At 37.1% G+C, this 27951-nt stretch overlaps 1 protein-coding gene across 16 annotated transcripts in view; it reads right to left on the reverse strand.

Annotated features, from left to right (window-relative positions):
- Nucleotides 1–27951, reverse strand: part of ROBO2 (roundabout guidance receptor 2) — a 469585-nt gene that overhangs the window by 400259 nt on the left and 41375 nt on the right. For all 16 annotated transcript variants that reach the window (XM_064523330.1, XM_064523361.1, XM_064523351.1 and 13 more), the window contains exon 2: nt 22265–22591. In XM_064523330.1, coding sequence (XP_064379400.1) covers nt 22265–22591 — 327 coding nt within the window. The remainder of the gene's footprint in view (nt 1–22264; nt 22592–27951) is intronic.

Raw genomic sequence — 27951 nt, forward strand, 5'->3', positions numbered from 1 at the left:
CTGCACACTTATCTATCACTTTGGGAATTATTCAAACAGTCCAGACCCCTGAACAGCTTCAAATGAACACCATTAAAAAAAAGTTACAGAAGTTGTAATTGCAAGAAATATCCTGTTCTAGGGCTTGAACACACATAGCACTGATGAAATCTTCAGGTTATCTTGCTGCTAATCCACACCTACAAAAAAAAAAAAAAAAAAAAAAAAAAAAAAAAAAAAGCGCATTTCTTGGGTGTATTTTGATGGCAAGGAGAAATGCAAGTTTGATATATAGGTTTCCCAGTGTTAAATATCTAGATCTAGTACTCTTCCAAAATGTGAGTCTAATAGAGCTTGGGAAGGACATTAGCAGAAGGTACGCAGAGGATCTTTGTTCAGGAAAAAGCTGATTTTAGAAGGGGGTGAAGTTTTTACCCTATTTCCTCCCTTTCCTTTCCCCATTCTCACACTCCCAGGAAGTCAAGCTGAAGATAGTGTCAAACACAGACTCCAAGAATCAAATAATTAAAATTTGGTAAGGTGATAAACTGTAGAAAGTACAGTCTTATGATGGAAAAAAGTAGACAATCTTAAGACAACAATAATTACCCTAAATCTAAGTAGTATTTATGTACTGCACACACAAGTGTAGCACAAGTTTGTCAACATACATACACTTTACAATGTGTTACTCTTCCTGTTTAGTATTGCCCACTACTTTAATTCACTTATTAGTCAACGCTAACAGGAAATTAGTCAGTATTGCAAATTGCTGGAGAAATCTTCCAACTCCACATCGATGCAGAATTTAATAATCCATTCATTGATCAGCTTTACAGTTCCCCCTCTGTGTTTTCAGATGCTCAGCTAAATTAGTATTTCTTTTTTCCTCTAGCATAGTAAAAAATTTTTAAATGAATGCCAGTAAGCAAAGCATATGGTTTTAAAGGTTATAGTTGGAAGAAATATTTAACTCTCAATACAAGAGTAGTTCTGTCAAAACAGTCCCCTTTGACAGCTAGCTATAACTACTGCATCTGCTTCGATGATAACTTTGAATTTAATAGAAACTGACACATTACAGCAAAAGGCCTGTATTAATCAGAAGGGATAAGACCAGCACTTGCCACTAAGCCTGAACTTGGATCATTTTATTGCTTTATTGTGCCAAAGCATTCAGGTCTCCTGACCAGGACAACTCCTAGGACTAGGAAGTGCTTTACAACATACATTAATAAAATGTTATTAAAAGTCTGGACACATTGTATTCTTGGGGATACAAAACTGTAACCCTTTACCATATTAATCTTATGATAAACAGGTCAATAAATAAATCGAATACATAACTGAATTAATTCTCAGTTGTAGAATGATTTGAAGGGAATCAAGAGAATACATGATACCTCTAATATAAAATACGAAAACAATGATGTTTTTCAGGTATTAAATCTAGGAGCTTGCACCAGGCAACTACTAGCTTCCTTCTGTGTCTAGCATCCACCAAATCACCATTCAGTTCCATTAAAGCTAAGCTCCTCCAATTAAAAGTCATACAGATACATGTGAATAAAAGCAATATTTCATTTTTCAAGGGTACATTCATAAAGGTTTCTTTTCAAGAAGTTTGTGCTCATCAAACCCAAGAGAAGCCCTGTTATAGAGCATTATTCTTTTACTGACTGAATGTATTATTCCTAACATCAGGAATTAAATATAACATGACTGGAACAATTCATTATATATAGGCCAAAAAGGGTACTTGTAATAGAGTGTCTTCTAAATATAGCCGCAAAATTCAATTATGAATTAAAACTTAGGTAGATAAAGACCTGCCAGTCATTTTAGCACTTTGTTTAGGCCAACCTATATGAGGCAGCTGCAAGCTTACATTTAACGGTCATATATTTTCTTTCAAATCAGCTTTCCAATGCATCTCAGAGAATAGGCTATGACAATGGTTTGAAGCTTTACTCCCCTCTGCAGTTACAAGTCATCACAATGCTGACTCTAATCAGGTTACTCTGCATCTGTCTGTCACAAATAACCTAGTAACAACTAAATGGATTGCCATAAATCTTTCAATTAGAATCTATAACTTTATTAGCACAATATTTTTGAACTGATTGCATTACTTTGAAGAAGAGCTTTCATTTATTTTGTCATTTGGGGGTCAAATGTGTACAATGGCTGGAAGCTGCATACGCAGTAGGAAGCTTCACTGAACTTAACAGTGGTCTCGAAAAATTCCTTTTCTTAACACACTTCAGCCAAATTTTAAACCAATGCTTTGCTTGCTGTGATGAAGTTGAATGATGTCATGCCACTCAACAGTCTGGCTAAATGCGACCAAGTTTCTTCATGACACACAAAGGTCATATTACCACTTTCATGGTGGAGAGTCATTCCAAAGGTGCCCTGATAAGGCTTCATAAAAGAGCAAGTTGCCACTGGGTAAGTTTTCAAAGGATTTCAACCTTTTTTGTTTTGCTTCAAAGCTGTTGAAATCCATACCAAGGACCAAATATTTGCACAGGGTACAAGTATCAAATAATAGCCAGTGTTCACAACTGCTGTGGCTTTACTCAACATATGTGTCTTGTTTCAACAAGTAGGAGAAAAGAAAATGGCATTAACTTCCTGAAAAGTCAGCAATCTCTTACTTCATTATTGTACAAGCACTGTGTGTTTTGTTTACTGAACTGTAATAATTCCAAACAGCAGACACTATGGTTAAGAAGAGATAATCTCACCAGCTGTTTTAAATGATGAAGATACTTCGGCATTTTAAATTAAACACTCTGGTATACAAATACAAATGCAATCATGATAAATATATATAAGTAACTGCACAGAATGAGGGAGTGATGATGGGAACATGACCTTCAGGAAGGTATAACGTGGTGCTTGCAAGGAGAATAGAAAGTACCGTAAATCACTATGGGGAAGTACTGATCCAGGGTAGAGCTTATATAAAGGGCTTGCTTGCTTGAATAAAGTTGATTCTGATCCAGCACATCGGAGTCCATGAATCAGACCACCACATATATATATACACACACACACACACAAAGGATCGAGCTGCAGAAGAAGTTGCATTTTTGTTTTAAAGAACCTTTTTCCTTTTAATTTCACATTTTACCCATTATGACTAAAATTTTGAAAAACTATTTTCAATAGTAACTATTTTAGGCAAGCTGAAGCTAAAGCCATTGTCCTACTTTGAGAATGAAAAAGATCAGGAATTCGATAGAAAATGAAAGCCCTCATGAGATGAGCACTCAGAAGTACCCATGTGCCCTTTAGTGACCTGCTTCCTATTAAGTGAGACTTCCCAAAGCTGGCTGCTCCCAAAGGCTGTTAACGTGTGCTGGATTCTCTAATGTGGTCTATGAATAACTTACCAGCATTCACTGGTTCTGTGCATGTAAATGTAAGCAGAAATATAAACGACATAGTATATTATTGTTTGTACTACAAGGAGACCTTGTAGTCCTCCTTCAGCTCACACACGCAAGACAAAAAATCTAAACAGAGAAAACTACAGTTTTCTAGCAAGTAGTGACATACAAATTTTTTTTCTTTCTTTGACTTTTAAATACAGAAAATTTTGCTCAAAAAGAGAGAGAAACCTATGCTAAATGAAATACTATAGAAATTAACTGATTTCTATTACTTGTATTATTTCTTTGCGTAATTGTGTTACAATATCACTACGTAGTGACCAACTAATTTCCTACAGGACTTTTAGTCTTCCAGAACCTGTTCCAAGATCCCTTCCTATGAATGAAAATTACTTGAGCTGCCAGCTGGCCCAGACCGCTACGCTGAATATTTGACAGAATGAATCAAAGCTGTGAGACAGTTAATACAATTGCTGTTCAGACTCGACTGCTCCCCTTCACTCTTTGACACATGAAATGATCACACCATCAAGGCACCCTTTCTCCCTTCTCCAGACACGGCAAGAAGTCACGTGAGAGCCAGGGAAGGGAGATTAATACTCCTGCTGGTCTGAAAAAGGTGTCTTAATAGCAGACCCAACATCTACATCTGCCAGTATTGGTCACTTCAGAAGTCAGCCATGTCTTCCTTCTGCAAACACTGAACATTGCTAATGATACTTCTTGTACTCCAACATCATACTCTAGGATAAGAACAATATGAAAAGAAAACTCCACTTATATATATCCATTATATGTGTGTATGTGTACATATATATAATGTATTTTATATATATATATACACACATACACATGTATATTTAAATAGATATGTACACACACACAACCCACAGACATACACTGAATACTTCATTTTATCATCAGAAACAAGCACATCACATAGGCAAATGTAACCTAAATTAATATACATGTGAGCTAAAATTTGACCCCCCAAGCATATTTTAGTACCCCAGCAAACAAGTCAGGACTTCGTATTTTTATGACCAACTTGCTATATGGTGTGACAGGAGCCATGAGTGCCTCTCAAACACACATGCCAATCAAAAGCCAGGAACAGCCAAAAGTATAAAGTCAAAAGCATAAACCACCCTCCTCCCTGCTTCCGTGCACTTTAACTTTTCTTTAACTGAACCACCACCCAAAAAATAAATTTGTTAAAAATTGTTCAAGATTCCTAGGCTAACCCATTTTAAAGATGCTATAGAAAGAGATGTCCCTTGTTACAAATCACCCTGTATTAATTTTGAAATATGCATGCCAAAAGGAGCCAAAATAACTTCTCTTCTGTCTTTACACACCTGTCTCTTTTACTGAAATAAACTTAGGAAAGATTTCTCAAAAACAATAAATAGATTAAAATAAGCCAACCTTATCTGATTCCATAATAAAGCCGTGCAGCAACAAAAATAGTTATGAAGGTTGTATTACAGTTTCTGTTCCATACCGTGCTTATCTTTAACGCTAGAACCCCATAATAGACCTAAAATCAATACTCATGTAGTGTCTCAATCTACAATTTCTTCCTTTTAAAAGAATCTCCACAGGGACTCATAAGGAAACAGAGTGGTTAAGTTTCTTCAAAACCAGTCAATTATAAGGATAAGCCAGCTTATTCATCATCAGACTGCTCAGAGTTTACATTTGAGAGATGCACTTGACTTTCTGTTGCTGATTTCTCTTCAGATTTAATAATAAAACATCACCATTTCTGAATACACAATTTCCTCTGGCTGCCAGCTGGTGACCACCACAAAAACATCCATATTTAGCTGTGCTGCCCAAATAGAAGGCTTATATCAGCCTTAGGGCCAGTAAAGTGGGAGGGGAGTTAGAAAGAAGGAAATACAGGCCATCTACATTCAATTTTTAATCCATCAGATGTAGTTTGTGACATTATTTTACCAGACTGTTGCACTGTCAGGATGACAGAACACAAAACAAAATTGTTTTAATACCTGAATTCTTGCATTATCACCAAAATGCAGTATATAGCATATAGCAGAACAAAGCTTTGGATTAAGCTATGATGCAACACATTTTTAAGACTCCTGGCAAAAATTTGAGAAGGGTTTGATTTTGCAACTCTGAATCTAACAATCTAAAGCACTGCATTCATTTTTTAGGGAGCTTTCTCATTTCTCCTCTCAGCGTTTAGTTGGGAAAATACAATGATAGATCTAGAAACTAGAGCAGTGAGTATCATTTAACCCAATAAATGTTAAAGATGGTTCTCTTTTCTAAAAATAAGTGTGCCTCAGGATGGACACTGAGGCCAAATAAAAAATTCATCAAAACAAAACCTACAAATTTAAAGTTTTAAACACTGTTTCTCAATACAAGACAGTTTGTTTTGTTTCCAGAAAACCAGACAAAACTTACTAAATTCCTCACTTCTTAAATTCACCTTTTATTTAAAACAACAGGTTTTTAATCAGTTATGACTATATGTTTTAAAAAGCTTATTTTTATAACTCAAAACCATGCAGCTGTAAAGGCAAGAAGTACATAGTGTACCTAAACCTCATTAGATTGATCTGCATTATGCTTAACGACTGAAATGGAAAACTGAGAATATTAATATGGCAGCTTTGACATCACAACAATTGATGCAAATTCTAGGGTCTAACTTGATAATTCCTGCATGCTTCCTCCTGTGAAAGAGCAGAATTATTGTCATATTATAAGCGTATGTGTAGTTTAACCTTACTTCATTTTTGTAACGGGGAATTGTGACAAAAAACTGGAATTCATTTTCTAAAATAATGCAGCTTGTGTGTCAATAAAAAGAAGCAAAAAAGTCACAAGAATTAATGAAGCTCATTATGTTAGAGGTCTCAAAAGATGTATCAACTGCAAGGCAAGTCAAATGTCAAACGGGTTAAAAGTCATTTCAAGTTACTGCATACATTCTTCAACACCTCTGGATAATCCCACTCTACATTAATACCTTCTTATTATTTTTCCCTTCTAAATAATTTCAAAGTACTTATCAAAAGAAAATTAAGGCGGCAGTTGAAACTAATGTACTTTTGCAGATACGTCAGGAAATAAGCAGCCATATGCATGCGAGAAATCTCTCTGAGCTCAAGGAACAACCTATGTACTAAGTTACACATGTGGTTAAACACTGATCATATCAAATGATGCTTTTATATCAACAGAAGCAGAACCTGTCTTAACTACCCATGGTACTTGCATTATCTGAACACTGCACATTGCCAATGTACTTAGCCTCTCAAATTCTTTTGAGATAAGGAAGTATTAGTTAAAAATTTGTGAAATAGGGATAACAATACACAGAAATTGTGCAGCAGAAGAAAGAACGGATGCCACAGTACTATCTCATCCACTCTAATTCAAATCCTGGATGGATTATTAGTGAAAAGGAGAAAATCAGAATATATACTAGCAAGTAACTATCCAATGGGCATTACAAACTGAACAAAACAGGAAACTTTGTTTCTGCATCCTGTTTCCACACAGCTTTAACTCAGTTTTACTTTTTAACAGTGACAGCGTTTTGAGCCCACCAAAAAACTTAAAAGCTTGAACAGTATTCATTCATTAACTGATATAAATACTGGCTATAATGTTTGGGTGTGACTTTTATTTTAGTCCTAGCAATAAAACCACAGGTTAATCCTCTGGAAAAATCAATCATTTTACATCCTCCTGAAGCATCCTTCCCCTTTGGCTGCACATGACATTAAAGGTTTCAAATGTCATACTTGTAAACTATTCAGAATCAAAAGATGTCTCTATGGAACTGCTATATTAAATGGATCCTAAGGTTGATGATGATTTAAAAGAGGAGGAGAAGAAGGAGGGATTACATATTTGAAAGACTTTAAAATAGCAGAAAGGAAAAGAAACTGCAGATCTCTCAGAAGAAAAAAAAAAAAGTAATTAAAAGGCTGTGTCTTCTATCACTCTAAAAATGACTATTAGCCTCACTACAGAACTAAACCAAGCAATTCTTCTTCTATAACGACATTTCTTAATAGATGGTATAATGCAGAAGCTTTATTATTCTTTAAATAGTAAAAGTAATACTTCTCTAAAAATTCCCTCTCATCATTTTAATTTATAAAGCTGAACATGTCATGGATTAAAAGTTTTATTTGCTCAAAGCCTCACACAATGAGACCTCATTCTAGTTGAGGTGTCTGGACCACCCTGCAAGGCAAAGAATAATGACAATAAGCAAACTTGAGATTTCTCGACTATTATTAGATTTCACTTCACCTTGTACATCATAATGATCAGTTGCATCTTTGAGGTCAATATTCCAGGAAACTATTAGGTAAATTTGCTTCACAGCTCACAATATAGAAATGCTACCAAAAAAATAAAAAAGCATTTATGAAACTGGTAACTCAATTCTTTGGGCATTGATTATTGCTTCTGTAGCTTTTCTTAGTTTTCCTAATATGCAGCTATTTGGAACTGACATTTGACTTGTTGCTGAACTATTCACACCCATTATTTTCTTTACATTTCTTTTATAGTACATGATGCATATTTGATATTGGGGAGGGGGTTAAACAGTTGGTCCTATCTCTTTTATAAATAACATTTTTATTTATTTTATTTAAAGTTCCTGCTGAAATTAGATTGAATTCACTTGGACATTTCCATCTGCTTTAAATCAAGCATCTGCTGGAAGAACTAGGCCCTGTATGTCACTTTCTGGTGCCCTGCAGGTATATCTATCTCCGTGAAAATTAAGACCTTAAAATATGAGCACCAAGGACTCAATCTATAAATACCTGGGCCTAAGGTTTGATATAAGCGTCTTACTGTTATAATGAAATTTCTCTGCAAGTCACCAGGGATCCTTATGGAATGTTGGATATATCATTTTCAAATATGAAAGATAAAGATATATTTGAGATGGTAACAGTCGGACAGCATGCTCATATTACACCCCTTTGTGCAGCTGTTAAATACCTGCTCTGTTGTTGGGTTCCATTTCAGCAGCAGTAACTTTAGCCAAAGTTGATGCCTAACTCCTTGATGGAAGATCATTACACATCACAACACATTCTGAAAAACTATACCTCTTATCCTGTCATTTTTCAGACTACAAAATATGCCTTAAGGAACAGATAACTATTCATATCCTACAAAATGACATTTAAGCATCACTTAATGTTTGAGATGTATACATTATCAGTGAAAGCCAGTAAACTCAACAGTTAGATGACAGCAACATCCTTAAATTAAAGTGCAACTACGTTCCAACTAACTGTCTCTCCACTGAACTATCATACATAATGAACAAGAAGAGTTTTACAGATATTCTAGAACTGTTCTCTTGCAGTATAGCTCCGTACATTGGTTTAGTTATTCCAACAATAGGAGAGGGCAACTCCCTTTTATCCACTAATAACCTTATTCAGGGCCTCTAATGGTGTCTTATATCTTGAGTGTTTACTGGAAATAAAGAACATGCCATCAGGAGTAGATATCAACTTCAAGTTATTTTCTCTCTGAAATGCTAAGTAAACCATAGGGCACGTCAATAAAACTAAGAAAAAAAAAAACTCAGAAGGTCTTGACTCCAGAAGAATATAAAGAGATACTTCTTCTAAATAAGTCTTTTCTTGTCCCTTCTTTTTCACCCAGTTACTTCCCATTCTTTCTCTCCTCACCTTCCTCCTCTCTTACTGCTTCCTATACAGCAGGTAAAAAGCCCATCTGGTTGAAAAAAACTTCGTAAAGCTTGTAACAAATGGGAAGTACAGTAAAATCACAGGCTAGAGTGTGAGAATTTATATGTCGAACCATTCTCTCACACTACAGCAAAATTTTTCTCTGTGGAAGAAATGAATGAGTTTTAGAAATAACGAACAATGCTTATTAAGTGATAAAAGAACTGTTGTATATTTGGTTATTGAATAAGTACAATATGTTTAAGTTCAAAGTAGCTTTTAGCTTAACACCCTGTGCCCCCACTTCACAAGGATTTGCAAAAATACGATGGGAGAATGCTGTGGGGACTACAGGAAAAGACAAATACAGTAAGTTACAAAGCTGTAATTCACCTAGGCTTTGTACTGACCCTAGTGCACTCTTTAGTAGTCAGTACTAATGGGTGTTTTTATCACCACAAAAGATGATGCCCTTCTAATTTCTGTGACATCTGTCCTATCAATCCTGAATACAATGTTCCCACTACCAGGATCCATGATCACACAGGTAGCTGAGCATGTTATTGCTCAGGCAAATGCTTTATGAATTCTTAGATGATGAACTATGCTAAGGCCAGATGTCAGAGGTGATGAAACTGATAATCCATCAGTAATTTTCTATCCACCACAACAGCTCTGACCCGTTGAACTAAATGAATGTATTTAATCACCAACTAGGCAACTGATCAGGAAATGCCAGAGGGTAAAGAGAAAGCATCTTGACAGAGAGAAGACAGACACTACCTAAACCACTGTTACAAGAAGAAAAGTGTACCTTATCTCAGCATCTTAACTATAGAAATAGATTCAAGCGGAAATCATATTAAGAGAATCAAGTCTTGTTTTGTGATACGAAGAAGTACCAAACTTCTCTTGTATTGCCAAGATTATTCTCTTAAGGATTATTTTACCTCTCAAACTCCTTTTTCCAACTCCAATTAATTCTGATGGATCAAAGCCCAAATAAGGGGTGCTGCTTTCATAATGGGCTTTTAAACAGCTTTCTGGATAAAGTCTTAAATGATGTATTACTCTCTCTGGTCTGACTGCACCACCAACTTCATGACTAAGAAGGGGAGACCAAATCTTGCAGCCTTCACGGAAGTCTTAAACTTTTCCGAGCATGAAAAAACTCTCATCATGTATAAAGTGGTATCATGTATAAAGTGGTACTTTCCCCAGGTGCTCTTAAGGCAAAAAAACCCCATGTCTCCCCAGTATTGGGTTATTAATGTCTCACTTTCCTGCTGCTCTGTGTTGGCAGCCATGACAGAAAGCTTTGAACTTGTTTATTCACACTTGTTTAATCCTGTTTCCATATAGCACATCACAGCCTGCAGGGCTAGGAAGATGGATGAGGAAAACCAGGGCCACAAGGGGGTCAGGGTCATGGTGTCGCTGGATCTCATTAACTACATCACTCCCTCTACCAGTCACTTCAGAGGTCACCTCAACTGAGGACTTTGGGATAGGTGATGGAAGAATGGCTGGCAGAAGAGTACAGATGTTCCCTGCGGTTGAGGCTACATACAGATCCTTACATTGCCCCGTAAGTTCCTAGAGATGCTTTTAGTCTACTTTGTAAAATGTTTTATACATATCTGACAGATACCACAGCTGAAGCACAGAGGCTGAAGGGAAGACCACTAAAATCAGAAAAATGGTGTCAGGATGTTCAGTTAGTTTTGAGAGTCAGAATCTGGGGAAAATAAATCAATTTATTATTTCTTCTGTCACTATCTGCATACGTACTAGACTAATGGAAAGGGAGTAAAAAGAGTACATAATGTCACAGACTGGCTTCAGCAGGCAGTGAGAGGGGCTAGAAATATGTACATTTTGTACTGCAATTAGATTGTGCACACTGTGTTCCTAACAAAGAAGCTGCTTTGAAACACAGGCAGTGACAGATGACACAGGAAACCCTGCACTGTCCATTACTTCGGAACTTTAATGGGTTTCAATGATAATTAGCAATTTATAAAATAATTGTATACTGTATAGGCTCTAAACAATATTGTCAATATTTCATTATAATTTGAGGATACATATTCCCATAATATTAGCAAATAAATGTATTATTCATAAATATACTCTAGACTATACCCTGTTTGTGCACCAGTTCTGTGTATCACTGTCAGGAACTTTATGACAAGCAGATACAAAACTGTTCGTTTCATGTAGCTGTTAGCTTCAACTCTCTATTCCTTGTAATGAATCATTCTGCAAAGGCTAAATCATTTGCAAGAGAGGTGAAAATGGATATTATTAAATTCTATTTTTAAGCACAACTGCAGCATTGGAATAAAAACAACTGTGAATGGGTTTGATAAGACAGAAATCAAGTTCTCATTTGTTCAATATGCAGGTGTAAAATGAGAAAAGTGACATGTAAACCTAGATCTGCACATGTGCACAGTGCATTTATGATGAGCAGTCAAAATATTTTGATGAATGGCAAAATTAGGAAGTGAGTTATATACAGAAGAGTCAAAGACAAGATTTTATTCTAGCAAGTGAAAACAAATCTTTACAACCCAAGCAAGTTATCTGCTAAGAAAATCCAGTTAAAAAAATTAAAAAACAGCTCTAGGACTCAGTTCCAAACTCCCCACTTCCAATTTGGTAACAAAAGTACAACATCACAGGCTTCAGCGGAGATTTCATTCAGACTAATGCCACTGGTAGGGAAAGAGAAGCAATTCTACAGTGTGTAGATCAAACTGATGCCCCTGCCCTCCCCTCCCCTCTTTTTTTTTCTGAGGTGCCAATTTTTTTGAGTCACAAAGGAACCTTCTTTGTTCGGATTTCCATGATTACTTTTCCCTATGGCCCCCTTCCCGAGAAGTCTGTTTACAGTAAGCACTCCCTGAAAGAAAAAACAAACTAACATTTCCATATCATCCGATAAGACTGATATGATCAAAGTTAAGGTACTACATAATAAATGTAAGACCTATAAAAAAAAGGTCCAAAACTAAATGGAAACTAATACCCTGATAATTAGATGCTGTTCAGATTGGAAAACAATCTGAAAAAAAGCATGAAGAAAATCACGTTTTTATAGCAGGTAGAGGGAGGCAAAGAAAAGGAAGAATATCCCTGTAATTAAGATATCAAATGAGAAGATGTGGCTTTTCTTAATTCTGCAGTAAACATGCTACAAGACCCAGAGTGCACGGCTCAATCTCCAAGAAGAGATTGCTGATGTTCGGTATTGGCATGACTGGCTTTTAGGCATGCACCTCTAGGAGTGGCATATATTTTCTTCTTTTAAAGGTACAAGCTACGTGTTAAAATTAAAACCTCAAGAAACATTCCAGGTTGGTTTTGTGAATGCAGATAGAAAAGATTGCCTAAAAAGTGTTAGGATTAAGAGCTACTTTCTTAAGCACTATTGGATGGAGGTGGGAATCAAGAAAACCCTCGGTAATGCTTCCAGTTGTGATCTGGACATAAACTTACTGGCTTCTGATGGCCTTTAAAGAAAGATGTTAAGTGAAGCTTGGGTCTGATCAAAAAGAATTGCCACAGCAATTGTAGAAAGTGCAGTGAGCATTGAGCTGCCTGCCTGCTCTGTATCTGTGGTGTGAGGGGAGATACTAGTCTGCTGAAATTACCAAAAAACAGTCAAATCAAACAGTCTGTATTTACGACCATTTCTCTTCCTGCTGGTAGGCAGTCTCTAATTTTCTTAATCCAACAATTGTACTTTCCCAGCATCCATGAGGGGAATGAGCCACTTAAAGTATCCAAGCTCATGTGCTTACCTAAATAGTGTCTTTGTTTGTCACTGTCAGACATACTATTGGGCTAGAAGGACCACTGGTGGGACCCAACAGAGCGTTATGTCATTGCCTCCAATGTAAAAAAGGGGCAAGGACTCTTGAAAACAGACACCACAGCCCCAGTTTTCAAAACTGACAATGAAAATGCAGCATTCTCAAAACCAATGTGTGACCATATCGCAACCAAAATGTCTCTTCATACTGACAGCTGAAAATCTGCACATTCCAAAGGCTATTTGTGCATGTTAGGCCTGCAAATAATTCATATCCATTCTGGGGAAAAAAAATACTGAAAAGCTGTCTTCAAAACATCTCTAATCTCTTTCTTTCATACAAAATAAAAACTAAGAAATTTTTACATGGCTACTTTAACAGGGCTCTTGTGGACAAGGCAAGAATTCTTACATTCTATCCACACCTAAAGTTTCATTTAATATCTGTCTCTGCTAAAATATAAAATTATAATCTGTCAGCTTTAGGGGTGTATAGTAATGTCAGTCACCAAGTATGCTAAGTATAATGCTAATTAACTCCAAAAGTTCAAGCTAGAGAGTTGCAATGAATTCTTTTGTTTTTCTCTCATGCATTGGTACTTCTAAATTGCGCTTGTGTGTGCACGTGCACATGTGTGTACCAGACGGGGAAGTTTCTGCGTACATTATGACCTTGAAGTAATTCAAAAGATTAGTCAATCTAAGTTCTTCTATAAGATCACTTCTCACCTAAACCACTTCAACTGGGAATATTTTTCCTCTGAGCTTCTCATGTATGAATTGGTGTTTTAAGAAAGTAACAGAAGCAGAATAAGAGTCAGTGAAAGGATTTCCCCTCCATGAGTAACACTTGTGTGGCACAAGCTTTCCGAGAGGCAGCACTTACATTGTTCACAGACTGACAGAAACTTACTTCTTTCACGTTTATATTCATTTTGTAAGAGGGGTAGGCAAGAGGTAAATTCAAGTCCAAATAGTAGAAGCAAAGTCCTCTAGCAAGATAAGAGTGCATTAAGATTGCCAATTCTGAATGCTAAAGCTCCCTTCTCTACTTCGGTTTACAAGATCGGGCAACAAGCCCAGCAGGACCCAACAGGAGATTCACATTATACAGGAAGAACTGGATAACACTGAAGACTAGAGTAGGAGACACTAGATGAGGTGGAAAAGTAGAAAGCGCAAGATCACATACTTTCCCCTCACAGGGAAACTTGCTGGAAAGTGGAAGCTCATCTGTCACAAAATTACAGAGGATGAGAAAGATCTTGCTGCATCAGATTACTACAGGCTGACTACAAACTACTAAATTTAAATAAATAAGCCAAATATGATCCCAGGATGGAGAGACAGATATCAGTGAAGAAAGAAATTAACATTAGTTTATAAAGCATAGGTCAAAGCTGCTCATGCAACACAGTGTGCTATCTAGGCACCCATGTCTCAAAAAATGAATGCAAACTGTAACAGGTGATGAGGACTACTAGGATCAAACATTTTCCAAAAGCTTTCCCCATTTAGCCTAGCGAAAGAAAAGATGAGGAGTGATACCATTGTGGTCTATAAAGAGAAAACAACTAAAGTAAAAGAAAATCTTAACACAAAAACAAGCATAAACCAATCACATTTATGTTTACATTGGAAATTTTAGAACTATTTTTTTCACCATCAGAAGACCTAAGTTCTAAGACAGCTTCCAACAGAAACAGGGATTGGAGTGTGCTCAGGGGATGGAGGAGAGAGTAATTGAACTGGTTTTCAAACTGCAGCTTGAAACATTTCTGAAAGGAACGGTAAGATACAGCTGCAAAGAACACAGGTGACTCGGTGATCCAGGACTCCTAGGTCTTTGCTCCTCTGCACCCCTTTGTACAATGGGGGGCAGGTTTCTGTAACCACAGAAAAAGACTGGGTGCGCCTCCCTCCTCTAATGTGATGAAGCAATTCCCAGACCATTCATAAATTCACATCAATGCCACTTGAAAGATTTAAGCAAGGAGAAATGTACCAAAACCACCACTTTATTTCCCACAAAAGCGCCAACAAACATTTGAAACCTATTCAAAGCAAAACTTCTGTGTGAGCATTTGAAGTATCACCAAAAGTCATGATTAAATTTTATTCCTCCAAGAACAGGGCAGGGAGGAAGAGGGCACCAAACATCATCTTTGAACAAAGACAGGGAACAAAACAAAACAAAACAAAAAATAAAAAGAAATTCTTGTTTCCTCAAACAAACTTAGTATCAGAATAAAAAGCTATTAATATATAACATCCACCAATCTCACCCTAATGATTTCTGTTAAGTAGCATAGCAATGAACTCTGTTAGTATTTACATCATGCAGTGTTTGCAAATGAATGGTCAGGAGTGCTGCTTCAAATGATTTTTTTTTTAATCCGATTTGACAAAGTGCTACATGTCTGAGGCATATTCCAACAATAGCCAATATTCCAATTAATATTCAAACACTGCATACAGGTTTCTGAGCAAAGAGAAGAGTTAAAAAAAAAAAAAAAAAAAAAAAGTAACATTATCTTGCTCTCCTGTATTTCCCAGACTACCTAGAATTAGAAAAAGGTCAAGCAAAAAAATGACTGCATGAGACATGAACACTAACAGAACATCAGCCGATAGCTGATCTTCAAGGTTTCTGGAAACTCATCAACTTTAGCTTTCAACCTTTTATCAGGTAGAGCATTCAGAAGATATATAAACAGCAGGTTTCAATAAAAATCAAAGACAAGGGATGAAGGAAGCCCATAATAATCAAACGAGGAAATGTGCAAGAAATTATTAGAAACAGAATCGGGTCAAGAGCACTGCAAATAGGTTCTAAAAATGTAATGTCAAAAGCTCTCCTTGTTGATAGGAAAAAGGGCAGGTCCTGGGCAGAAGAATTCAAGGAATAAATCAGAGATCCTACAGAGGGCTTCTTTAAACATTTCTGGATGTAGGAAGCCCTGAATTCCTACTCCAGAAATACAAAACTGGGGATGATACTAGAGAGTATGTCTACAAAGTGCAGCACAGTACATCACAAAGATTTTCTAACCAGTTCAGGTACTGGAAGCAATCTTCAGCTGTTACAGAAACTTTTCCCCAGGCTGGTGTACCCTTCTTGGCATACGTAACCAGCTGAGCTTAGGTGCTTTGCTGCCTCAGTGAACACGCTTCCAGTACCCAAGCCTGCTTGTTTTGTGCCAGACTGAGTATCTCTATATAAAGCTCACGGTGCTGTGCAGACCTGCCAAAAAATCTATTATAAGACAACCAGAGCATGAAAAGAGCAATAAAAAGAAATGGAGAACAAGAGCAAGGTCTGGAGAAACCAGAGGCATTGCACAACCTGATATCTGGCAGATTGAAAGTTACTGAACACGCTTTCAGCCAGTGCGATAGCTCTTAAATGTGAGCACTCATTAACATATTAGGCCTTGAACTTAGCATTTAGATCTGAATATCCAAGGGGAGTTCAAATTAAAAGAAGTGAAGATGTAATGATGCAGTCACCTGTCTAGATCCTACTGGATGATCAAGAGAAGCGCTGGTTTTGTCCACTTTAAAGGTTAAGGCTGAAGCACAATCTGGAACAGTGTGAGAAATGTGTTAACAACAGGAGATAAACTTACCCTGACTACTGGCACAAAATCAGAACCTCTCAAATATTTCTGCTTTTTATCCCAGATGAAATCAGAAGCAGCAGAAATATATATTCAACCAATAAACTAAACTAATAAATTAAATAATCAGAGAACTACTTTGGCGTGAAAAAGGAAACTCTGGGATGAGACAATAGCCAGGTCTTGTATTATCTGATATGGCTTCACTCGTTATTCATGAACCTTTCTAATTTCAAATAATGACTGTAAGAATAAAATTATGTATATCCTATACAGCAATGCCATATTATTTAATGATTTCTTACAATGATATCCCTGAGGATTTCATGCTAATCAACAGAAATTCACTATTGCAAGCTTCAGAAATACACAGAAGAGAAGATTTAAAGTATCCCCCCATCTTACCAAATCTGCCTTTTCCCTGATCATCTAATATGATATAATTTATTTTCCTCTCCAAGGAGAATTTTGTATTCATTAAATGTGCTGTGATAATAGCCCTGGTATGTTATATTTATTCTCAGAAAAAAAAGAAAGTATGAAAAAGCATGACTTTTCAATGTCTTGGTACAGATCAGCCACAGTACTCTGTAAGGACCACAGTCTCCAGCACTTCAATTTCTACGATCAATGGCATCTGTCAAGTGAGAGCAGAGATTGCCAGATCAGATAGGAAGCCTTAGACACTCCATTGAGAAGGATGAGGACCAAACAGGGGCAAGCAAATGAATAGGATACATTCTGTGCACGTAAAGGTAACTCAGATCAAAGCAAATCAGACTCTGAAATTCATTATAATTTTGTATATTTTTAATTATTTGTTGAATAGAAATTAGATGAAAATCTTCCACCCATCTTATAATCACATATGTTCCCCTGTTTTTCGTACGATTTTGCAGGTGGTCTTTATCCTAAATAACTAAATCCATTATTATGAATGTACTGTAGTCTTTTGCAGATGCTTCAGCACATGGTCACTAGTATTATGGGACAGAGATGATTGGGTAGTGTATATTTTATACCTCTCAGCCTTTATTCACTTAATTTTACAAAGAAACCAGATATGTTGTAATACTATTTTCCCCCTGTGTTTAAGATTTGGTATACGCTTGCTTTGGAATACACGTGATTCTTTGCACTAAACTCAGTGTACTGCTATAACCTCTCTTGTTACAGATAAAACATAATTTAGTTTTGGATGTAACATAAACAGGATCATTATGTTTGGAGAGTGTTCCAAAGCCTGCTATTCAAGCAATCTGTGACACATAAATAATGCAAGACCTTTTCTTTCTCCAAATGACTTCAGTTCAAGCCCAGACTCAGAAAGATGGAGGCCCAAATTTATATTGCCATCACAAAATTCAATCTATTTCTGGTTCTCCAACTGAATTATGAATCAGTCTTCCATTGTTTTCTATTAGCACCAACCCACACGCTCTCACCCCTTCCCAATGCAGGCAGGAAAGAATCCTGTTTGTGAATATGTCTGATCTTTATTCTGATATTAAAATGGAAGGAAATCCCAGCTAATCTGAAAAGCCTTGTGTTTTCTTTTAGAGGAAAGCAAGGTAGAAAATTGGTCTTTTTTCCCCCCCTCGGACCCCTGACCTTTGAGCCACAACCTCCTTGCCACTAAAGCATTCAACACCTCATTTAATCTCTCCTCGCTGCATTGGCACAGCACTAAAAAAGGAAAAAAAAAATAATCTGGGGACTTCATCAATTTTTCATGAGTTTTCATTTAGGCCAAAGCCCCCTCTTACAGTGGTCGATAGATCAAGCTGCTGTCACATATTTAACACCTGGGGCTACAGCTGCTATCTCTGGGGGCTGCCGCTGACTCTGGCTGGATCAGAGGCAGCCTGAGTCAGTGCAAGGACCCCGCATGCTCTTTCTGTTGCTTACATGTGGCGCCCCAGCACTTGAAACCGAAATCCTATCTAGGGTAGCTATTGCAAATGCATCTCCTGATATTCCCACTGGAAAACTCTACAACATAGGTTCAATCATGTCAACTCTTAGACTGTAAAAAAAAAAAAACAAAAAAAAAAAACAAAAAAAAAACCTGTGCTTGTATTTTATTTTTTAAAATATAAAAGCAGTTTCATAAGAGTACAAGCTACTTCAAACCTACTTCCTTTTTTAAAATCCTCCCAAGAAAATTTGAGCATTAAGGTGTTTCTAATTATTCCAACTCTTGTTTGTTTTCATTAAAAAAGTTAAAAATCTGCAACAATTTTAATTATTTTAGGTGTTTTAGGAATAGAATGTTTGTTTCTAATAGCTTAACCATAAAACATAAAAACACTACACCAGAATTTGTCACTCACACAGTGGAAGAATGGATTTGTTGCTAACATTAGAATTATTTCTTCCTTTTCTGGAAGCTCCTATTAATAAAAATAAAAATGTTGTTTAAGGAAGGATGTTGTTTAAGTAATTTCCCAAACCACAGTTCCTCAATTTCAGTGACTTTGAGCAATTTATCCAAAGACATAATTCAGCACAAACATAAACATCTGTTCAGTCCTCTTTGACTGTGCTCGCATGCTCTGGATAGTCAAGGATTTTAAAATATACTTAAATATGTTGGGTGGAGTGACACCTAAATTCATCATGCTTGGGCAAGGTGTTAACTGCTGTTAGATCAACAAGTGTTTTGGAAGTTCAGCAACTTGCAAAAAAATCGCTCATCAACTAAGGGGCAAAATGATTGCCTTCAAGGTGGGCTACTCTTTATGCTCTGAATCACTGCATGCCCCTGCTGATTTCACTGCTTTCTTCTATGTTTACACATACATAAATATGAACACATTAAAAGATTTTCAATGAGAGTGCTTCTGTGGCAGGTGGATGAAAAAAATTAAAACAAAAAAAAAAATGAACCACAATTAGCAGGCAATGACTATCATTTGAATGTATAAGCATGACCATTCTTAACAGCAGATACATAAAACCAATAAATATTTGTCCATAAATCACTCAAAACTTGCAAATGCACATTATCAGAGACAGACAATTTAATAAGCAAAGTAAAACAACAACTGATTCTTTCACTAAAACAGCAGACTCAAGCATTTTAAGCCTGTAAAAAGCAGCAGTTTCTCTCTAATGGCACAATTTGAGGCCACCTACAGTCAGATAATAACCCAAAGCCCTGTTGTCAGCAAAGAACAACCATCCTTTTTCAGGTGATGAAAACAGCACAGCTTAGTGTGGAAAGAGCAGTGTTTTCAACACCATTACTGATAAGCGCAAGTAAGACCAGACAGCACACGACTGTCAGTTCCCTTGCACAGGGTTGTGGTGTCCAAGTCCTGCTGGACACTCAACTGTTTTCAGCAACAGTTGAGAACAGGCAAACGAGGACCCAGTGCTGACAACAGGCTGTCAGCAACAACTCATTTCTCTAGTGTGCAAAAGGACTCTTACAGACCTTCCCATCCTCTTCAGTGCACAAATGCTGATGTTAGAAGAGTGAAAAGCCTCAAAATAGCTGCTTTCTAAAAGTCACTTGAAAACTTAATTTTATATCCAAAAGTCAAATGAGGGGGAGAAAGGAGGAAAGACTCTCAAAACCAAGGAAAACTGAGCAGTTTTGCTTTCATCCTCCAAGCAAAATTGTCAGTGAGATGCTCCAGACTAACCCTTCGATACACACCCAGCACTATATGCTATCCTATACTGTGTGTCTTTAAGACTAGTGAGCGTAAAACTACCAGAATCTCTAAAAGAAAATAAATATTTACACTGTTTATTTGACCATTTTTCTTTGGTGAAGACCTTCTGTAATCATAACCATGATATGGTTCAAGGAAAGACAAAGTACTATTTAATTTAAGTGGAGCAGGAATCACTGGTATAGACTCACAGTTTAATTGGAAAATTCGGTCAAACTTCAAAGCTATGAAAACAGTAAAATAATCTGGTGTCAGGTGCATGTTGCTATAGCAAAAACTTTGGTTATCATTCCAGATCTCAAGTTTCATGTTCTATGATCCTGCCTTAAAATACCTTTGACAGCGAAACCTGGTTTTATTATTTTTACAGTCTATTATCTCACATACAGTTCATGCATGACCTGTCACCAGCTGCAGTGGTTAAAACTAACTCCAGAAACTGGGTATGCTGTAACAAGAGCCTCGTATCAGACACTGAAGTAGGGATCAGTGAAAACTGATGAAATACAGAGCACCTCTGTATTTCAACATAACCAGTTTAATTTGATTACTCAAGGCATATCTTGCACTAGCCTCTGAACACAGACAGGATATGCCTTAATCCCAACAGAACTGCAAGAAAACAGAGATTTCAAAATTTTTACACCTCTCACAGATTTTCTCAGACAGCTTAAAAACCACACATGCAAATCCAGAAATACTCCAATAAATTTATCTAGAGACATGTTTACTCTTATTTGCCATCCTCTTCTTGATTTCTAAATGTTTGCCCAATCTAATTAACATTCTTTGATGCTTTTGTCGATTGGATAAATGTACATTGGTGGCTTGTTTGAGTGCCAGAAGAAAACTGCTTTCATTTTTTGAGACAGTTCTGAATCTAGGTTATGAGAAGCAAGAGGCAGTGAACAAGACTCTTCTACTTAGCCTGTGTCACCATTTAAATATTTCAGGAAGGGCATTTTCTGCAATGTATGAGAAAACTGAAACCCCTCGACTATATAAAATCAGTCATAAAAGTCCGCAGACTTGCAGTAATAAAGTTGGAGGGGGGGTATCTTTTTCTAAAGAAACTGAACCAACATTCCTCCTAATATGTAAACTAAGTGATACAGGTTTGTGTGGAAGCCCTGCTTACGTCAAACATACATTTTAGTGAAGCTACTGCCAAACGAAGAACTCTGTGGGAAAAACTGAAGTCCAAGAAGAGAACAGCATTTATAATATTAAAACACACATTTACATGAAGATACACAGCTATCCGTAGTTGAGATTTTGAATGATCAAACTTAGGGGTTTTTTTTAACCCATAAAACTAAGTAGTAATAATATACAACAATGTTCCATCTTATGTATGATGTGTTTGTTTCAAATGTGAATAAAATGAATGTCTCTGCTAACTGTACTAGAAGCAGAGCACACACACCAGGTGGTCTCTGAAAAAGCCGTGACAACCTCTCTGTTAAGACAAACAGAATTGATAAAGAATAAGACTGCTCTGGATGATATGAGAAATGGCCAACAATTTCACATGCCATTCACATAATAAATGAAGCCTGTATCGAGTTTATGATAGAGGAGCATGCTGAAGGTATTGAGGTTTCCAGCAGTACAGAACATGAGTCACCAAGAAGCTGCCTGTTTCTGCTGAAGTAACAGATGACTAGATAAAGAGAAACAGACAGTGCACCTTATATTAAATGATAGTTATTTTTCCACATTAGCTTCAGTATAACCAACTTTAGTCATAATTTAAAAATTAGATTATTCTTTAAAGGAAGATTAGCCTTTGTCCATGCTCATGTCAATCATCATTATACACTGGCTAGAACCCTGTTTCAGTATAAATCACATATTCTGTACGGTCACTGCCACTGAATAAATGCTTGTAGAAATTACCTGACTAAGAGTGATAGTTAATGACAAAACACTGTACTTACCTACATTTATTATCTCCCAACTTGCTGACTGTGTGCGAGTGCTGGATGACAGCACCACACCAACTATAAAGTTTTACACGGTGCTAGCCATATAAAATTTTACTCACATGCCACTTCTAGAGATGCATTGCGACTCACAGCTTCTCCAAGATAGTTCCTTGCTACACAAACATAACTTCCTTCATCAGGTTTACTCCTGCGTCCATGCACAATGCGCAAGAAAAACAGAGATCCGCTGGGCAGCAGCATGCGGTGGGAGCGTGGATCATCTTTGTCAGTCTCCACTCGCTCGCCATCCTTGTACCACTCAATGGTGGGTGTTGGCCGTCCCTCAGCTTTGCAGTTCAGCGTTGTTGGCTCTCCTTTAGAGACTATCACATCCGAAGGATGCTCGACAATCCGCGGTGGAAAGTCCTCCTGGCGAAGGCGGGATCCTAGAGAAAAAGGCAAGGGAGAAGAACAGAGCAATTTATTTTTGCTTTTACTTCATAACAAGTTCTCATAAGCTCATCTCTGCTCATGCAGCAGAAGTTTTCCAAAAAAAAAAAAAAAGAAAAGAAAAGAAAACCAAAACCCCAAATAATCCTTCTATTTACATTTGCCTCTAGATCCTTGCGCCCCCTTCCAGATTCCACTCACAGCTGCTGCTCCCCCATCCTTTCATCTACCAGACTCAACAGCTGGACATCTCCAAAAGCACTGTATCTTACCACCTATTGGGTAATACTTCTTCGCAATTTTTAAGTATGCTTTATACGCCTCTTCCACTAACAGCTCAGGTATGGAAATAGGGGGTGGAGGGAGGAACATGACAAGCAAAAAAAACCCTCATACATATACACACACACACACGAAACCTGACAACTATCCCTTCCTTCATAAATTTCTAGTAAAACAGTGTATGTCAACTGCACTTTAGAACTTTCCAGTGAACTGCATGCATGTACACACACGTACAAATACATGTATGCATGCACCTGAAAGTACATTGGAGACTTCAGTGTCTGAAAAAAGATCCTAGGTCCATTTCCCTTTTTCTCCTTTTTGCATTCCTCATTTTCTTCACTCTGCTTTTTAATATCCATCATCTTTCTCCACAAATGCACTTTCTAACCCATCTGCAGTATTCCTAGATTTCTGCCAACACAGTATCATAACCCTGATTACATGGTCACTAAGAGTTGAACAGCTTTACGATCTGTACATGATGCATCACAACAGGGATCTGGGAAACTTGGCTTGTCCCTGAATGCACTGCAGTGGCTCAGTTTGACTGTAGAATGCCTTGGAAAGAAAGTGGTTATATACTTTTGCCACATAATTTTTCGCAGTACTAAAAGTAAGTAGAGAAATGAATCCCGCCATCATTATAAAGTAATACACCCCAAAACACCTCCTTTCAATTACCCACCAGAATATTTTTTTATTATTATTTTACAGTACTGATGAGCAATATGCTATTGGTAAGCCCTCACAACATCAAAACTATTAGGTGTTGATAATACTGAAGTTTCTACAATACTAATTTTGTGCCTTGCTCTGTATCATTCTGTGCAGCCACTTAGACACACTGTTGTTCTGTCCTCCTGCATTTCCTCCCCACTCAATTCCCCTACCCCAAGGCAACACAACTAGAGACTGGACACTGTCCTCCACCCTCCTCCAACACCACCACTGAATTCCTTAAATAGAGAAGAGAGATACCAAAGGTGGGGACACCCTGTAGGAATCTGGTAATCCTGGAAAAGTTGGGAATGTGGAAGGGATCTGTGCTGGAAGAGAGGGTCTTAGTGCCACCCTTCCCTTACAGCCTGGACCAGTTTCACCAGGACAAGTCACAGCACCCCAAATCTCCACTGAGCTCTTGTACAAAAAATAGTAGTAGTACCATAGCAGTACCCAAATATTGCAATACTCTTTTGGTGAAAAAGTTTTCACTCAACAGAAATGCAAGTCCAGCACTTCTGACTTCAGCTTCAACCATCCAGACATAGTCCACCACTGCATTTTTCATCAGAATATATTAGCTTGACAAACAGTTTCTCTGCAGCAAATGGGTCACAATAGTTTGTGGCTCGGAATTGCTTTTCATAAAAATGAAATCAACTTTCCTAATTGCCAGTACAAATCATCCTTTCTAGCATAGATCCTAAAAATCCTTTGAGTAGAGCTGACGCTCTAGTACAATATGACTGCACCTCTTAAATTGAAGTTATAATACCTTCTGCAGGTTAGTGAGACATGTAGATCTCAATTTTCTAACTAGCAATTTTGCTAGGTAGTGGAAAAGAGATTTAACTTCAATATGCCAAATATGTTCTATGCATTACTTATTTGAAAATATTTTCAATGTCTCATTTATTCCAGAAGTTATGAGGAAAGAAATAAGGATCCATTTCACAGAGTGAATCCACTTTTGGACCTCTGTTTCATTAGCATTCAGATCATTAAACTAGGACTTGACACACTAATAATGTGTTATAACATTGCTGCACAAATGGTTCTTTCCTTGGCTACTAGATCCTATTAATGGTACAGTAAATGTACCCGTAACCTGTACTGCCAGTACATTAAAAACTCAAACTCTCAGCACAAATATACTCAGAGTATATTTAGAAAAGAAAGCCATATTTCATTCTCCCCTCACACACACACACAATTTAGCTGAAGAATTTGCAGTTAAAAAGCATCTCTAGACTATGACCCCAAACACAACATTGAAAAGGACTGAAATCACCATTAAAATTAGAAAAAAAAATCACAGTACATGAGACTAAAAGCAGACTTAAAACACTGACTAGAGACATACGTAATGCCCTGCAAACAAGTCCATCAATTTACTTCAATTCTTACTCTTAAAAGCACTGGTTTTATGTTAAGGAATTCCTTCTAATAGTACCAGCAAGAACACCACCAAAATTGAGGTGTTTCTGAAACTTTAGCATGACTTACTCAAGCCACAGAAGAACAACAGATATGATGACATTTTGATAAAATGGTATCAGAAAGTTACATTTGTAACAAAGAGAAATGAAAGCTTAATGCAAATCCATACTGTGAAGTAGTTTTCTTATACACAAATACTTGTTAAGAACACTCAAAGTCAGAAAACTACATTTTACAGAGAATTACAGGCCTAATTCAATCCTTTGAAAAGAGCTTACTTCTAGAAAGAATTAAACCTTTCACCTTATAAGGCCCAATTCAAATCCTCTCTTCAGGTCACAGGAAATAACTCTTCCCTCTTCAGTACTGATGTTTATCACAAAGCTAACATTTACCCCGTTCTGTCCTAACTGAGCAGTCCAGGCTCAAGACGGGGGCGAGCCTGGGGCAGCAGGGCCATGCCAGGCGGCTGGGAGCAAGGCCTAGGCTATGCTCTGCGGTGAAGCTTGCGCTCTGCATTCCTGTGCTTCAGCTATCCAGCACTGCATGTTATTTCTTTTGATGTGGATTTAAAAGACAGGAAAACCAATGACGGCCCAACAGGCAGAGAACACTGCAGACTCCCCGCTTTGAAACTGAGCACCAGCAGCTACTCCTGGAAGATGCTCTGATTTAGAAACAACAAAACAGAACCAAAAACTTAACTCCATTGCCTCTTTTCTGGCAGATAGAGGCACCATCTACATGCCTGGAAGTAATCACCCCAAACGGTGTTCTCCTAGTTAAGTTTCAATTCTTGTGGCTCTTCTTTTCCCTCCCCATAGATACTCTCAAAAATACAACCTGACTTAGAAGAAACAGAAATCGTATTAACTCCATGAGCTGACTAAACTGAACAGACTTCTTTCCTTTTTACTGGGAAGTGAGATGGAACCACAATGTGTTTAAGGTGACAAGTTGTTTCACTAAAGCAGGCAGTTTGTGTTGTATGCTGGACAGTCCATGCAGCTTCCTTCACAATAATTTTTCCCTCAAGGATTTCCAGTACACAAATATCTCATACATGCATACAGCATGTGAATAACCCCTGAATTTAAGAGTTCATAAGTAGCCATTGTCATGAGGGACTGCAATGACTTCAAATTAGCTGTTACACGCTGTTAAGCAAAAATACACCTTTGGAAAGTGCCCTACAGTATCATAACCAATTCAAAGCTGCCATGAAGTTGTACCTATGAAAGGGAAAGCATTAACATTTTTCTTAATACATACTCACAGAGTACTCTGTTATACTTGTTGCATCCTCAGGTTCACATGGGTACTGCCAATGATTGCATATTACATGTCTCTAGCAGAGTAGTTTCATGCATGGCTCATCAACAAAACCTTTTTGCTTACTACTTCACAGGATAACTAATTTTTTTTTTTAAGATAATTTGCAAGTCTATCACAGAATCCTACCTTTAATAGTAATGTTTCCTTGCTTATACTGAAACATTAAATAAAATATGCTAAGATCACTGGCACGAAAGACAGAATATAAGCCAGCTCTGTTCAGCTTACCCCTGTACACTTTTATCCTGGAGTATCCTTAAGCCCCAATCTCACTTTTGTACAGACTTCTACCACAAACTACATACTTCACAATTCATTAATGAACGTAATTCAATAGTCAAAAAGATTATCTCACACAAAAACAAACAAAAAATCCATGATGCTACTGCACTTCTAGCATCTGCAACATTTTCAGATACTTCTACATTAATACTAACATAAAAACAAGGGGGAAAAAAAACAAATGAAATTATAAAAGTATTAGGTATAGTGGCATTGTCCTGATGCTATCAGCCAATTAAAAAAAAAAAGCACAGAGAAGAAAGAAAAAGAAATAAAGCACTCAACACGACCTCAGTGCTGATCACACACCCCAGTACGTAAGCATTTGCAAGCACAGCAGGTACGCATTTGTTCATACCTTCACCGTAGATCAAAAAGAATACATATCCATCTTTATCTAACTCAAATTCTTACACAAGAAAATAACAATAATCTCAATCTTTGGATGCTGAGGTTAGTTCAATATGACGACTCTGGGGGAAAAAAATATCATTCTGCCTTAATGCTGTTGAGGTTCCTGATAAAGTTCTGCTGACACCATGCTAAAGACAAAATCACTACATCTTTTTATACTGCTTTATCAAAGAACTCAGTATTCTCTCTCTCAAACAGCTCTTTTAGGGGATAAGTCAAGGAACGAGGCAGCGTCTGCAGGGCAGCTTCCAATATCTATTGATTAGAAACATACTAGTAGGAATAATTCAGACTTTTTCAGAAAAGAAAATATTGCTTTGAGGCAGATGCAAGCTGATGTAAACTGCCATAGCCCAATGGACACTACTAGACTTAAAAAATGTAAAATGGCCAAGGTTCTCATTCAATATTTCATTAGTAACTATGGGGAATTTACAAGTTTGATTTACAAGTTTCTCCTCAGTGGCAAATCAGTACTGCCAAGCAGCAGAAGACAACTGATAGAGTACTATTAATGAACTGCTTTATCCTGTATGTTAATTTGTCACCTTACCACATTTTAAAAAATTTTCACTATTTTCTCTGAGATAAATAGCAAAGTAAGCATTGACTGTTTATTGTTTGCTGTTGTTCACTTCCACCTTCTCTGCTATTGTTCACCTCTAGTCTACAAGCCAGCACTGAGTTAAAAAAAACAAAAACAAAAAAACAAACTATCAAACTAACTCTGCCTAAAAATTACATTCAAAGCCATATAGCCAATGGCAACATTTTCATGGAAATGTTTCCCTGAAATACACTTTCCAATCACTGCTTGGAGTAAATAAAGAATAAAATATTAAATCAGCAAGTATAGCTTTTACTATATTTTTGCTTC

Source organism: Dromaius novaehollandiae, chromosome 1 (assembly GCF_036370855.1).
Source record: "Dromaius novaehollandiae isolate bDroNov1 chromosome 1, bDroNov1.hap1, whole genome shotgun sequence".
NCBI lineage: Eukaryota > Metazoa > Chordata > Aves > Casuariiformes > Dromaiidae > Dromaius > Dromaius novaehollandiae.